The 16415-nt window shown below is 52.5% G+C and overlaps 1 protein-coding gene across 1 annotated transcript; it reads left to right on the plus strand.

The window, feature by feature from the left end:
• The first annotated feature begins 6520 nt into the window (after nucleotides 1-6520).
• LOC133345767 (inhibin beta B chain-like) lies at nucleotides 6521-13617 on the plus strand. The gene is made up of 2 exons (XM_061556737.1): nucleotides 6521-7337; nucleotides 11753-13617. Exons 1-2 carry the CDS (start codon nucleotides 6758-6760, stop codon nucleotides 12532-12534), a joined length of 1362 nt encoding a protein of 453 aa, XP_061412721.1. The 5' UTR covers nucleotides 6521-6757; the 3' UTR covers nucleotides 12535-13617.
• Nucleotides 13618-16415: the final 2798 nt, after the last annotated feature.

Below are 16415 nucleotides of genomic sequence, written 5' to 3' on the forward strand. Positions count from 1 at the left end.
CGAATCCCATTGCAAACCTGCCAAGACCAATTCCATTAACCGCTGAAAAGTTGCCGGCGCAGAATGTAAACCCATCGGCAAGCGGTTAAATTGGAAGAGACCTTGCGGTGTACGAAAAGCAGTCTTAGGTTTTGATTCGTCATCCAGAGGAAGCTGCCAGAATCCAGATAGCAAATCGAGGGTGGAAAAGAATCGCGCACCGGCCAAGGCGTCGAGCGACTCATCCATCCGAGGAAGCGGGTACGCATCTGCCACAGAGATTTTGTTTAGACGCCGAAAGTCGACACAAAATCTCAGTGAGCCGTTGTGTTTTTTCACCAAAACGATCGGCGCGCCCCACGGGCTGTTGGAAGGGGAAATGATATCGGCGGCTAGCATGTCATCAACAGCCGATTTGACATGATCCTTTTCGGCGGGACTCAACCGAAAGGGATTTTGGCGGATTGGCGCGCTGTCACCCGTGTCAATATGGTGTCGCAGCAATTTTGTACAACCAATATCAAATTTGTGTTGACTAAAAACGTCAGCAAATTCGCTCAGGAGAACTCGCAGCTGCGCGCGCTGCGAGTCGGACAGGTCCACTGAACCCGCGCAAAGCGCATCCAGCCATCCGTCATCACAGTCCGAATGCGGTCGCGACGGAGGATCGGTGGATACCTGACCCACGAGTGGTTCCTCATAGGGCACTGGTGTTGCGTGGGCAAGCACGGTCCCTTGAGGAACCACGGCCGTTCGCGATCCCACATTAAGGACCGCAATGAAGGGGTCCCCATCCCCTCTCACCATAGTCTGAGCCGCGAGCAAATCGGGTCCATTGACCCCGGCCCGAGATGGACCCAACAAGACCCCCCGATCCGCAACCCCTTCATCAAACGGCCGACGCAACCTAAGAGGGACGAGCATCTGAGCCCCCGGAGGCACGCGCACAGTTTTTGTGACGAGCGCCTGCACGGTGGCAAACGCCCGACGCTCCGTGGTGGGGGAAGACAGAAATGTAACGCGTCGGCCCGATGGGAGCTCAATGCACCCTTGGTCAATAAGGATGCGGATGGGCATTTTGGCCAGAAAATCCGTCCCCAACAGGCACGGAACCGCGAGTGAGGAGGAAACCAAAACAGGCCCGGATAATTTAATGTCCCCAATGCAGATAGTGGCGCGGATTTGGCCAATAATGCCCAGAGAGCCCCCGTTAGCGGCATAGCACGGCACGTCAACAGGGAGCAAGGGACGACTTTGAACGGGAAGGATGTTATAAATTAAATCAGATATAATGGTCGCCGATGCCCCTGTGTCAATTAAAATCCGCACCTCTACCCCATCAATGTGACCGACCACGACCGATGATCCCGCCGACGCAGCAACGACACGATGGGCGAGCTCCGACCACTGACCCGGTTGGAGCGCTCGCCGCATTACCGAACAATCGCGCGCGACGGATGGGGAATTTGGAGCCCTGTTTAGTTGAGCGCGTGAGTGTGTGTCGGATGTGTGCGTGGGCCAAACGTGTGAGGTGCCGCGACTCGTCGTATTTCTCTGCTGGAGCTTGGGAGGAGACGGCGTGGCGTCCTGACGAGGTGTCGCCCCGCGCTGACGGGGAGCCCGGCATCCTGACGCAACGTGGCCTTGCAGGCCACAGTTGTAGCAGCGTGTGAGCGCCCCAGATGACCTGGGCTGCTCCTGGCGGCTCGGTCCATTCCGAGCCGGCGGTGCCGCCGATCTCCATTCCCCTCGCCGCTCCACCCCGCAGACCTCCTCCGATGGGAGGGCGGTGGCCGCCATGGCATGGCCGGCCGCCCCCTTTGCCGCCTTTCGGCGCAGGGACCGCAAGCCCCCGTGGATGTGGCGCGCGACCAGCAGGGACGACATCTCCGCGTCGTCCTGAGCCAGGACGTTGACGTCCAGCTCGTCAGCGAGTAGCAGCAGCTTCTCAGCCACCATGGCATCCACTCCTTCCTCGTCCATCCTTGGGAAAGCAGCCTTCGCCAGAGCCAGGAGAGCCGTCCGGAAGGCCAGGGGTGACTCGTTGGCGCCCCGACTCCGATCGTGGAACAGCTGCCTGCAGTCCAAAGGCGGCCCATAGACGGCTGACAGCAGCTGCAACGCCAGGTGTAGAGTAGCGCGCTTTTCCCTCGGCGCCGAGGTGAGAGTAGCCAGGGCGTCGTTGTCCAGCATCGCTGGCAGCGCGCGTAGAGCCTCGGCGTCTGACCAGTTCGCCATCTCTTGATGAGCGATGAACCGCCTCTTGAAGCCGCCCCAGTCTCCGTCAGCGCCGACGAATTCTTTAAGAGGCGGCAGACGCTGCTGTAAGGCGGCGTCCGTGGCCGCAGAACGCTCTCCGTCGCTCCCCGCCGATGATACAGTGTGGGCGGGCCGTGAGCATGGCATCGCCGGTCGCTCCGATGTTGACGCGCCAGCCGGCGTTGATGATGTCACGGCTTGTGCTTGGCGCTCAGCAGACACGTGACGCGGGCCGGCCCCGCCCACCGCTCGTACTGTAGAGATGGCGGGAAATTTGACCGCGAGCCGCGTCGGGGTGGCGGGAAACGTCGCCCCGCGCCGGCTGCCGTCGTCGACCCGCGCTGCTCCTCCAGCCCCCAGCCGCGTGATCTCCTCCAACGCGGCGGCCGCGGCGTAGAGCAGGTCCGCCAGGCGGGAGTGGGCCAGCCGGAGTCCTTCGGCCGACGCATCCCCCTCCCCCTGTCGTAGCGGCGCGGGCGTACTCGGCCCCGGCTGCTCCGATTCGACCCCGGCCATCTCTGGTGGTGATTCGGCCGCGGCGTCTTCCATCTCCGACTCCCTGGTACGTGTCGTCCCTCGTGTGTCCATCGTTGGACGTTTACTTCTGACCCCAGATGTAGTAAGTATATATGGAGGCTTGACGACAGGATCGGAGGCACACTTATTTATTACACCAACACAGTTATTACAGGTCACTTGGCTACAGGGATTTCTCGACAGCTAACCCCTCTAGCCTATACCAACTCCTCCACTACGGGACTAGGGGAGGCTATCTGTCCCAGCTTGGTTAAGCTGGGATCCCGGCTCCCTGAGTCACCAGACCAGCTTCGTCTGGGCTCTCGGGGCCACGCCACCGGCTTGCCCTGGTCGGCCCTTAGAAGGACAGCGAGCCAGGGGAGCTCCGGGGCCTATACTAGCAGGTCTTCGTTCTTCTCTGGTTAAAGCTGAGTCCCGACTCCCGAGCCTTTCGGCTCATCACCTTTTATAGGACTTGCCCCCAAGGGGGGGCCCGTGGGGGATGTACATGCGGACGTCGGTGCGAGCGCCACCCTTGTATACGGCCGTAACCCCGCCCCTTGTGTTTGTTGGCCATCCGTGGCCATGCATAATCACACGACACCTTTCGTAGCCATGCGCAATTACACCTCTACAATATCATACCAGACCGACACTTACCGGGCTATTATGGACACCTAGGAGCATCAAGTGTGTGTTACAGATGACAGGCGAATGAATGGTTAGCGGGCGGTTCAACTATATGGTACATCCTGGTGTCAAGATGTGGGCTCACATGCACCGTTCCACCACTACATAGTCCACCAGATGTGCTTGCCTTGACTCGGTATGCATTTAAGGAGGTTGTATGACAGAACGTGTTGGTGATTACAAATCTGCGGGCCTCAGAAATCGAGCAGCCTCCTGCCGATATTACTGAGCTGATCTGAACAATGCCTTCCAAGTACTGTACTCCCATTCAAGTGCGAGCATCATGACCCACTCAGGAATTAAAGTCACCCAGCAAGAGGGCTATCCTGAGCGGTCCGTTGAGCCTAGCCTGCAACCACCACTAACTATTCCTCACCTCCTGTTAATAAGGAAGGCGAGCCCACAAAAAGCTGGGACTCACAGCCTCCCCGGTAGCGCATCGCCACGTTCTCACACCCTCTTCATTCTTATATTTAAAACTAGCTTTACTTCGCCCGGGACTTGGATTCTTGTCTTGGATGAATACACGGCATACGCGGAGGGTGGGGGGGGGGAGGTGCGTGACGTCAGCAGGCACACTGCGTGACGCTGCCGCATGCGGGTGGCATGACAGATGTGACGTCACAGCTCACTTTCCGTGCAAAATATATCCATTATTGCGCCCCCCCCTCCCCCCCAAAATACAAAAGTCTATTTTGATACTTTTTGCATTGTGTACAGTCAGGAAGCTACCCACATGCCAAATTTCAAGTTGCATGTTGGGAAGTATGCTAAACATTTTGAACAGACACACATATTCACAAATTTCCCTTTTATATACTGTATATAGATAGATAGGAGATAGGTAACAACCACTTCCTGTTGTTTAACATTATCCTCCGCTGCGTAGAAGAATGTCCATCCCTCGCGGCGGCAGGGGCCATAACCAGCCCATCACACCTCCCGGGGGCGGCTAAGTGTCCTAACGGTGTCGCGTTCGCCGCTTGTCGCAGCTGTTCACAGTTCGAATCCAGAGGCCTCCCTGATTAATACTGTGGGTGTTTGTGAACCGTGAAAATGCGCACCGTCTGCATCACAGCAGACGTTAAGGATGCCGTGACGTACTTCGCAAGAGTAGGTCGTTGCGAGCCGGCGTCATGGGGTCAAATTAGTCAAGTAAAAAAAATACTAAATTAGGATTATACATTGCAAGTATCCTCCACACACCCCCCACCCTCTACTGGCCGAGCTCACGGCATTGGCAATTGATGGCGCCAATTTATGGCTGCGGTCCAGCTTGTATCTGATTTCCTACCCGAACGAGCCAGATGGGATGAATGGTCCACTCTTAACAGTAATCTTTCTGATGTTCTGCATCCCACAAAAATCGAGGTGCTTTTGGTCCAGCTCCTGACAGAGGAATTACAGCATCTCCTCCTCCAGCGACGTTCAGGCAATCCGTGTGGCCAGCCATAGCAACTCCCTGTTGTTGTTGTTTCTGGAAGCCCCACCACCAAACAGGGGTTGTCTCGGGTGCGTCAAGGATGCGTGTACCCTCGGGGCGTTCGGCACACTCTTTGATCTTCTCTCCGTGGTCCTTTAGCGATTCAATGTAAGGCGGAGGTGTTACAATCATCTCGCACCGTATTGGAGCCCCGTCTGCCACTGTGGCACAAATGAGCGTGCAATGAGCGCAGCTAAAAGTATTGCTGCTATTTCCCCAGTGTACATTTTCACAACATACCACAGTACTGTATTACCATGTGGCACCAGAATGAGGCGGGGTTGTTTTGCATAATGCACGCAGGCAAACACAAACTGCACCCAATCGATTGACCCTTAACTTTGACCTACATTGTGACGAAGCCTGTGAACGCTACGCAGGTGAAATGGTTCTCAGTGTGTCAGAATGTCATCGATACCTTGAGGCTTACACGCAGTTAAAAATGCAGACGTGAATTGACGACTAACTTGTGACGTGGCCAGAGGACAGCGGTGTGAAACATTGATAATTGAACCGATTTGTTTTAACCTTTGAGTGTTCCTCCCTCGTATGCACGGTGGCTTTTCTCCAGGTGCTCTGGCTCCCTCCCAATCAAAGCAAACACAAATTCGGAAGGGAATTGTAAAATAAACCACCCTGCACATACCAATTGCTATTGCATACAACAGTCATACTATCTGCACTATTATTAAAGATCCCCCGTATAGCCTAAACAGACTGTCGGGGCAAGTGCTGTTTGCGAGCACCTATGAAGGCCGGCACGTCACACACGGAGGGTGGATGGCCAGCGCCACGCCCGACCGCCTTTGTCTCTCTCGTATTCATTTGAGGTTGAGTCGACCTAGGGGAGGCCCAAGTCCGGTTCAAATATTCGCCACTGTTACTGTACCGAACACACATAGACAAATACGTTTTCGAACTTTGTGCAAAGACATCCATCTGCATCGACGGTTCTCAAGAGCGCTGTGAGTTTGACATTCTGAGCTCAGGGCAATCTGGTTAGGGGTCGGCTTAGACCATCATCCTTGTGAGGCCGATCAAATAAATAAAGCATTGAGTGATTGTCCTCTGGTTTAACTACATTACTCGCGCAATAATTAAGATATACTGGGCCATACAGCATATTAAAGTCGATCACTGAGGGTCAATAAAACGAATGCGACTTGACCCCGACTGTAGGAATAGAGAACACGTGGCGTTTCAAACGCAACCTGTTACTCATTAGGATCACGACAACACCCCCAGACTAACCTGAGCAGGGGAGACACACTGACATTTGACTTGATCATGAAAGTCAAACAAATGTCCCGCACTTCGAAGCGGTTCTGCTGTTCTTGGACGGCCTGGGGGGGGGCAGGGGACAGAGAGGAAGAGGAGCCGGACTCAGATGAGCCTCATCCCCCCACCGCCTGCCCCACCCCTCCCTGGCCCGCGGCGGGGGAGTGCTGTGCGCGTGTGTGCGTGCGTGCATGTGGGTGTGTGTGTGTGCGTGTGTGTGTGTGCGTGCATGTGGGTGTGTGTGCGTGCGTGTGTGTGCGTGTGTGTGTGTGCGTGCATGTGTGTGTGTGTGCGTGCGTGTGGGTGTGTGTGTAGGCTTTCCCCAGGCCGGCCCCCACCCGCGTCGGACCGTAGCGCGCATTGCCGACACGGCATGCGGCGCGCGCACACCGGGGCCAGCGCATGCGACATGGGAAACCATCCAAGTGTTTCGCAACAACCGCACGCACTTATAGGGCTGCTCTCCTCTCTCAGCATGCATTTGGACCCATGCTCTGACAGTATATATCTCCAGCAGACAGCAGCAGCAGCAGCAGAAAGGGTACACGCTCTATGCCCAGCACAATTCATCGGTGCAGCCAACTGTGCACATTACGCACCGCCGTACAGAGTGCCCGCAGCCTCGCAGAGAGACACTTCGTGCAGAGCACGCAGGCAGACATGCGGGCGGTGAGCATCCACGTGTGCGCGGCGGGACTGCCTCTGGGGCTGCTGCTGCTACTGCCACTGGCCACCACGTTGGCCGAGGGATCTCCCGTGGCAGCGCCATCCCATCCGGCCAGGTTTTGGTTGGGACGCGAAACGCACGCGAGGCACCACGAGGGCGACCGGAGCAAGTCGAGCGGCGAGGCGCGCCACAGGAAGGCGGAGTGCGCCGCCTGCGCCACGGCGTCGCTGCACCTCTCCGACTCGGAGCAAGGGGAGCAGCTCCTCGTGGAGGCGGTGAAGCGCCACATCCTGGACAAGCTGGGGCTCAAGGAGCGGCCCAACATCACGCACCCCGTGCCGCGCTCCGCGCTGCTCGCCGCGCTCAACGGGCTGCGCTTGCAGGAGGAGAACTGGGACGAGCGGCGCAACGAGGGCGACAGGGCGGCGCACGACTCCTCGGAGATCATCAGCTTCGCCGAGTTCGGTGCGCACGCGCACTCTCTCACTCTCTCACTCACTCGCTCGAGCGCGCTTTCACCCACTATCACACTTACTACGACGCGTGCGGTGCGCTCCCACGCGCGTGCATGCACACTTACTCTTACTCCCACACACATGCATGCACACTTACTCTTACTCCCACGCGCGTGCATGCACTCTTACTCTTACTCCCAAACACGTGCATGCACTCTTACTGTTACTCCCTTGCGCGTGCATGTACTCTTACTCTTACTCCCAAACACGTGCATGCACTCTTACTCTTACTCCCACACACGTGCATGCACTCTTACTCTTACTCCCACACACGTGCATGCACTCTTACTCTTACTCCCAAACACGTGCATGCACTCTTACTCTTACTCCCACACACGTGCATGCACTCTTACTCTTACTCCCATACACGTGCATGCACTCTTACTGTTACTCCCACGCGCGTGCATGCACTCTTACTCATACTCCCACGCACGTGCATGTGCTTCCACGCACGTGCATACACTCTCACTCTTGTTCTCACGCACGTACATGCGCTCTCACTCTCCCGTAATGTCACGCGCGTGCACGCGCTCTCACACTTACTCTCCCACACGCGCATGCACAAGCACGCACGTGCAAGCTCTCTCGTCCCCGCCCATGACCACTCACACCTGTACATCGCCTCTCACATCCGTGCACCCGCGGATTACGGGCTGTTGGCAAATAAATAAACAAACATGACGTAATTCATCTTTTAGTTTGCACGATCAGTGTCTCCACGCTCGAACGTTCATTGGGCAATGCTCATAAATTTCCATCGCAGGCTGCAAATTCCACGTTTCGAAAGCCGGAACAGTCTATCCCTTCGGCAACTCCTGATGAGTACTCCTGAAGTCAAGCTATGTCCAAGTGGACATCTGCTCATATGAGCAATGGGTATGGTGTTTACTCTGAACAGGACATTGTAATTCCACCTTACCATGGCGGGAACCAGTCTGGCCATTGGATGAATGCCGATTAGGCGTGCTCGATTTTTAAACTCCCCACAGATTTTGTTCGTGTTATCTTCGAGTATGGGATGATGCCGTGGTGTGATGTTTAGCACCCTGGACCTGTAAACTAATTTCTGTAGAACTGCTTTTTGTCTTTAGTTTTGTTGTCCTCCCCCCCCCCCCGAACCTCCGATTAGCTCGGTTGGCTGCGTAGAAGTTCAACATACGTACACATACATGCCATTCGCGGTCACCGGTTCGATGTTCTGCCGCGGCAGTTAAAACAATGGTGACAATTGAACATCATAATGTCCGTGATGCAGTCATTTTTAGCCTGCCGATGGTCGGCGATGCGGCAATCGACTCATCTCGACGAGCTGTACACGATGGACTATTCAGAGTTGAAATTTTCGATAACGGGTTTTTTTAATGCGAATGTTTGGCGTTTCGACATTACGGAGTAGCACTGATTTCGGATTAATTGGTTACCCCAGTCGCAGAGTTAAGTACACCCCTGGAAAAAAAAGTATCTCAGAAATACAAGATTTAATTGCCTCAGACATGTTGTATTATTTGCTACCCCGGGGTACCGCCATAAGGATCAGTTTCTCAATTCCCCCCCCTCCCCACCCCCAGCAGGGTCGTATAAATGGGTATACCACAGTTAGTTGCTCGGCACATGGCAGCTGGTGCGGCAAAGTGTGGGGACTCCAACCTCTTCCAAGACGTCTGGCCAGCATGGAAGAGTAGGCCAAAAATATACATTGTAGAGCTTTCTCAAGCGAAGGCCCTTTTGTCGGCAGTGACGTGAGCAAGCAAGTGCAGGGATGCACCTTGACCTTAAATGGTTTTTTTAATCTCAGAAAGTTTTTTTTTCTTCCTCTGGGCACTCCAGTTTCAATGAATTGCCCACACATTTCTAGTGGAACCCTCATGAAAATGAGTCTTGAGAATCTGCGTTGCATTGCTTAAAAAACTCCATGTGCCTTGCATTCCTGCATTATGAAATTGCTCGGCTGAGTATCACTATTTTAATTGAAAAAATGTGCATCCGCGGCATTGAACAATAGCTACCCCGAATTGACATAGCTACACTAATAGACATCACATTTTGGAGAGAAACATCATTCTCTTGACACCCGTGTGATTGCAATGTAACGGATGTCACGAGCACAGACGGAAATGCCCGTGCGACGTGACTGGGTGTCCTGGTGGCAATTATGGTGCATTTCTCTGGTGGCATTTCCCTATTACACAATGCCAGCGAATTGTGACACATCTGAGTAAGGCATATTCGTGGAAGTTTTAATTTTGCTGAATGTGTGTTTCGTGGAATGACTTACACGTTGGTATTTATTTCGCAATTAATTAATTGGGTTCATTAACAAACACGATTACCATACTTCCTTGTACCTTGGGGTGCCTGGTCACGAGTTACGATAAAAAATGATCTCGACAGGACTGACATAGAAACCGCTGTGGGCGTGGGATGGGGGCTCGAGGGATCACGCACTGCACAGGCGCAGCTTCCCATCACATGTCATCACCAGAAATCAGCCGTGATCTCATTTTGTTCATCACGGTTGCTGAGAACAGGACCTGAGGCCAAGAATGCCAAGCAGGCAGCAACAACCAGCACGATTCCGGTTGTAACAGATAAGAGTCGATACGCTTCTTGAATCGAGCAAGGTTAATGTGAGAATTTCCATTTCAAGCTTTCGTGACTGCAGGGATTCATCTTCTTGGTTCTTTCGGTAAAGTCACGTAGAAGGGAAATAATAAAATAATAAAAATAATAACAATAAAACATAATAAATAATATGATAAATTGTACTATATTTTTATTATTATATTATTTTATTATGTTTTATTTTTATTATTTTATTATTTCCCTTCTACATGACTTTACCAAAACAACCAAGAAGATGAATGTGAGAACTTGAGAAAAGAGATGATGATGATGGTAGTGGGAGGGAATTGCCAAGTCGAGACGTGCAAGGAAAGAAGGCGTTGTGACCTGCAGTGTGGTGCGTGAACACAGTCGGGATGGGAATGGGCAGTCAGTCTGCTCGACCCAGTCCTCAACACGGGTGGAGGAATCAATGAGTGAAGTTGATGGGAGCATTAACCATGGGATTAACGATAGAATGTAACTGACCGCCGGTGAGCGAGTAGCTGGAGTGAATCAGTGAGTGCTGGATCTGTCCACGGCTGGCTGAAGGCCTCCCCAATTGCATGAAGGGTCAGCATACATTTTAGAAAGGGAGTGAGACTAGGGGATACACTTCCACCAAAGTTACCCATGGTACGTGGCCTGACACAAATTCCATTACTTTAAGCAATAAACCCACAGTCGTGGCAGTGATGACAGACGTCCTCTGTGGTCTCTGACAAGGCTGAGCGAAGTCATCCAAGATATAGCGCATGCAAAACAATGGACGTTCATTCTTTGTGCGACTTTGGTTTAAAATAGCCGTATTTTAAGCAGATTTGTTCTTGCTTAAATACTTTTTCTTCATATTTGTTGAACACTGCAACATTTAATAATTTATCTTGTGCAATGTCGAGGAACATTCTCAGAGGTTATAGAATCGCTGAGAGACACTGACAATTTTTTGTTACGCATCTTTATTACGATCCTCATGGATCACCATTCACGTAGCGACTTCAAATCTTCAACCAACGAGAACACAGACAGAAGAAACAATCCGTAAAACACACTCAGAGAGTGTCCACGCTCAAACAAGCATGTCCGATGGCCGTCATGAACCAGTGGTGGAAATACCACATTCCTATGGCAAGGGCCCTAGAAAACTCACTGTGAGCTCTTGAAAAGGCGCCACTCAGGATATCCACCCTGGAAGGCTGCCGACGAGCTGATTCAACCCCCTGAGTGTGATTGGAACTCACGATTTTCCAAATACGAGTCAGGTGTTCGACCACACACCACCTGGCACAAGTAATGTGTTTGTGTGCAAGCAAAGGCATCGCCCTGGGAAATTTGTTGCGTTGCACTAAAGTCACCACCACGATCATCGTGTTTCAACTGACGTATCCAGCTCAGCTTGAATGACAATCTGAAGGTCCACCGAAGTCAACTCCTGTTCAAGGTTGACAAACCGAGGTTCATTTCGTCGGAAGCCGAAAATTGGTGTCCTTTTATAGGAATCGGTCTCAGCCATAGAAATGTGGACATTTCACGACTGATTCAGAACCACTACAGTCAACGAGCGCCTCCCCATTGTTCATTTGAGCTATGAAAGACGCTCTGGGTCAAACTTACATCCGTGAAACACCGCCGTTGTGATGGAGACGTGAGCGCAATATCACCAAAAGAACACACGCAGGCGAACGAGCCACACGCACGTCACAGCAACACGTGGCTCCGTTGCGGCGTTGCGTCTGACTTCATGCAATGTGCGTTTCCCTGCAGACGGCGGCCACTCATCGGAGATCCACTTTGCGCTCTCCAAGTCGGGCGAGCAGAGGCCTCCTGTGCTGCGCGCAGACCTGTGGCTCTACGTGCACACGGGCAACGGCGGCGCAAGCGGCGCAAGCGGCAACGGCACCGCCACCTTCCACGTGCGCGAGCGCCACGGTGCCGGCACCGCCGCCGTGCAGCGTCGCGTGGCGGTCTCCAGCCGGAGCCACTGGACCACCTTCCCGCTCACGAAGGCCGTGCAGGCGGCGCTGTCCCGGGGCGCGGCGGGCCTGAGCGTGCGCGTGACGTGCGACGGCTGCCAGGGGGCCGGCGGGGTGAGGGCCACCCTGGGTCCGCGGTGGGGCGACTCGCCCGACTCGGACTACCGGCCCTTCCTGCTGCTGCACTTGGGCTCGGACGCGGCACACCGCGTGAGCAGGCGGGACCTGCAGTGCGACGACCGCTCCGACCTGTGCTGCCTGCACCGCTTCTTCGTGGACTTCCACAAGATCGGCTGGAACGACTGGATCATCCAGCCGAGCGGCTACCAGAGCAACTTCTGCCTGGGCAAGTGCCCGCTCTACATGGCCGGCACGCCCGGGGCATCCGCGTCCTTCCACAACGCCATCATCAACCAGTACAGGCTGCGCGGAGTGGAGCCCATGGCCTCGAAGAACCCGTGCTGCGTGCCCACTCGCCTCACCTCCATGTCGATGCTGTACCTGGACAAGCAGAACAACATCATCAAGAAGGACGTGCCCGACATGGTGGTGGAAGAATGCGGCTGCGCGTAGCGGCGCCGACTCGTTTCTTCTTTTCTTTGACGCGAGAGACTGCGACGCCGCTCTGGGCACGTGGAGAGCGAAGCGGCGGCTTCATCACGTTGGGTGGCGGGGCACCCACGCGTGCCCGCACCCCGTGGCAGTGACCCCCATGGGTGGGATCTCACAACAGGGACCCCTACTCCTAGGACCCTACGGGTGGGATCTGATGGGTGGAACTCGGCTGAATGAACCCCACGTCACCGGCACTGCACCTGGACTGTGCTCTGAACCAAGGGTTTTTTGGCTGCGTGCATCACTTAAAGGAAGGACGCAAACTATAAAGCAAACGGCTCTTATCTTGTAGACGCAAGTGCACACCCAGGCTGCATGCCACGCATCCCCAGCGCAAGCACAAAGTTTCGTTCGCGGAAATAAATTCCGACAAAGTGACTTTCCGGCAGCACATTCACAGCACTCGAGCGTTTTTCGCCGAAGTGATGTGGGGTCATCAAACGTCTAGAATTCACTACACGAGAAGAGCACTCTGTAAACGTTACCATAAGTTACGTTTTGATCATCAATATAGTTGCAGGCCACGGTCGAACAGCCAGCGATGCGTCGCCTTGGGCAGCCGTTTGACAAATCCAATGGCCGCGTTGTTTGGGTTGTGTTGTCTGTCTAGGCTGAGCCACATTCGAGCTGATAACACTTGAAAACATTTGCAACATTTAGCACCGATGGAAATGTTGAATATTGTAGATGGTTGCTTTTTTGTAACTTATGCATTTGTCCTTCTAGTAACTTTAGTTGTTCGGTTATAGCAGAGCGCTAGCTCACTTCAGCCACCTTGTACAGGCCGTATTTAAAAGAGAGCAATGTTTGGATTCATTGAAAATGAACACATACTTCGCTACTTTGTATTTCTTGCTAAGTATATATTACAATTTTCAAATGCGTAAGTACAAGATTGTTTTTATATAACTATATATATGTAATAACTTTGTTCATAACGTTGACACCATGGCACTTGTGCGTGACAACAATGTGTAAAACATCTTACCACGTGCTCACACCAGCAAGCCGCCTACACAATGCAAGTTTGTTATTTTGCTTTTGTGGGCATTTTACACTTAAGCGTCTATACTTGATCACGTGTATCGCACAATATTTAAATAAAAAAAAGAAAGATGTACTGTTCACTCGAGATTGTGTTTATTGGTACGCACAGATATATTACACGTCTTCTCATTGCTTGGATACAGATGCTGAATATTACTGGTAGGAACCTCCTGGTTCCACCAGCCTACGGGGGATTATTGTGTCCGTCCATCCGTCGTGAATCCAAAAATGGGAGGGGTGGGGCTGGGTGGAGAGGGGAGGGTGGGGAGGGGCTAGGTGGGGAAGGAGGGGCTGGGTGGGGAGGGGAGGGTGGGGAGGGGCTGGGTGGGGAGGGTGGGGCTGGGTGGGGAGGGGAGGATGGGGAGGGGCTGGGTGGGGAGGGGCTGGGTGGGGTGGGGCTGGGTGGGGTGGGGCTGGGTGGGGAGGGTGCGGAGGGGCTGGGTGGGGAGGGTGGGGTGGGGGGGTGGGGGGGGTGGGAGGGGTGGGGCTGGGTGGGGAGGGGCTGGTCACCCCGTGGTGCCCTTATAAAACTCAACGTTTAACCTACTCACGCCGGCTTGTGCCCACCCTCACAGTCGGGCATGTTTGCGGAATACACCACGCCGCCGTTGACCCTGGCCATTGACCGAGCACCTCAACGTTCCTACCAGCTCCCTCCGCAGGAATGTGTTCATTTGCTGACAAGCTCGCAGCCCTATAAAAACGCACCATGCCTCCCGCACAGGCCCATATTCCTCCTGTAACAAACAAGGGCAAATCCTGAAGCGACGGCCAACCTTTAACCTATTTTAGGGTGACCGCAACTATCAAAACTCTAAATAAATGCTCAATAAATGGAAAAATATGTAATTCTGGATAATGGATGAAACAATCATGAGGTTATACTCTTTGGTTCTTTCGGTAAAGTCACGGAGGTATAAAATAAAATAAATCACGACGTTTCGGGCGCAACACAAGCGTCCATCATCAGGTGAGAAAGCATGGTCTGCTGCTGAGGCAGACTGTTTTAAAAGGTTGATGGGCGCTTGTGTTGCGCCCGAAACGCCGTGATTTATTTTATTTTCTACCGACGTGACTTTACCGAAAGAACCAAATACTATGGATTCCTGCAGTCACGAAGGCTTCAAATCAAGAATCATGAGGTTAATTGTACTTGTTGTGGAATTAGTCAGTCTCCCAAGCACCAAATGGGTCTTCTTGATTTCCTAAAATTTTGAAGCGTCTGATGCAAATTTCAATTTTCTGTGAAGGTATTTTACTCGCTGGTACTCATGCACAGTATTATTTAAAAAGAGCAACACCTGCTTACCACCAGCCCTGACCAAAAGTAACCGACAAGTTAGACTGAGACATGTCTGAACAGTGGTGAAGGGGGGGGGGACAGATGTTGGCATTTCTGCCTACAAAATAAATGTATTTTAGGGGGGCTGGGAGAGTGAAAAAACATTTTGGGGGTGGGGGTCGACGATTTTTGGTAACCTGTTGAATCAACTTTTTTAACCCGCACACCTGGGGGAGTCCACTTTCTATAATTTTAGTTTCAGGCCTTCTGAAAGTCTCTCACATTTTAGTTGATGGACAAACGGATGAACGGAACGCGAGGCTTTTATAATAGGTGTATTTGGCATTATCCACTAGAGGGCGAATGCTGGTAAAGTATGGTTTAAAAATGCGCCATAACTCAAAACTCTAACAGGCAATCTTCCTTTGATAGCAAGCAAAACAGTTCAACATTTATAAAATGGCACACATTTAAGTCACGCTCATTTTACCATAGTACATACAACGTAAAGTAATTTAGTCAATATAGTCATATTGAGGTCAAATAAATGTTGTGTCGTTTATAAAAAAAAATTTAAGCCACCACAAATCTATGAATATGGAATCTCGACAAAACAAAAATCCCATTAAAAGTCCACCCCACACTCTCTCCCGCATTCAGAATTTTGATCTGGAAGCCACATTCACTTCCAAGTTGTGGTAATTTTTTGTTGGTGGGGCTTTGGTGGGGCTGCTGGATCAAAAGTGCCTAAACTTAGCCAGAAATTCCCATTGTCGGTGCATGTCCATCACCCATCCATCACCCATCCATCACCAATCCTGCTCTAATAGCTCCACATTGACCTTCTTCTGGAACTGGTTTGGTTGTTTCGTTCCCATGTTGACCAACACAATGGGATGTTTTAGACACGCAGCCATCATTTTGCAGTGGCATTTTCTTGAACAAGAGAATCATACCAAGGGTGGCTGTTGTATAAAACAAGTGATATGATACGTTTACCAAATATATAGTTATTTATTTACATATCTTACTTGGATGATTCCTTGGAGATGGACCAACTCGTTTGCAAGGATATTCAGGCTTAGGGATAGGGCTTCCACATGTGTCGGCCTTCACAGGTGCTCGCTCACAGCACTTGCCCCAAAACGTCTGTTCAGGCTATAGCAGTATCTTCGTCTTTGTAGTGTGCAGGCCGTGAACTCGGGGAGGGGGGGGGGGGGGTCATATAACAGACTAATAGAGAAGCAAGGTCATTGTCGCAGGCAGCAGTGGTGGCGCACACCCAGGATCCGGTACTTTGGATGAGAGCTTGGTGGATCATGAAGAGGTCATCATCTATCTGAGACACCAATGAGTAGCTCAGTGCATGGCAGTACAGCGGACTTTCGAGTGCTATCTCGTCATGTCTGTGGTGTTTCCCTGGGCACTCTGGTGTCTTTGCCACGTGATGAAGTCAAAGCTCGAGAGGCCTTCTTGCTGAAACACAACAGGGTTGGCAATCATCACCATA

This window comes from Lethenteron reissneri, chromosome 23, assembly GCF_015708825.2.
Source record: "Lethenteron reissneri isolate LAM-NWPU_2019-01 chromosome 23, ASM1570882v1, whole genome shotgun sequence".
Taxonomy (NCBI): domain Eukaryota; kingdom Metazoa; phylum Chordata; class Hyperoartia; order Petromyzontiformes; family Petromyzontidae; genus Lethenteron; species Lethenteron reissneri.

Bases quoted from the DNA above. Each gene is read 5' to 3' on its own strand.
- LOC133345767 (XM_061556737.1), top strand. From the start codon at position 6,758: ATGCCCAGCACAATTCATCGGTGCAGCCAACTGTGCACATTACGCACC. The intron at 7,338-11,752 runs GTGCGCACGCGC...GTTTCCCTGCAG, and splicing joins CATCAGCTTCGCCGAGTTCG to ACGGCGGCCACTCATCGGAG.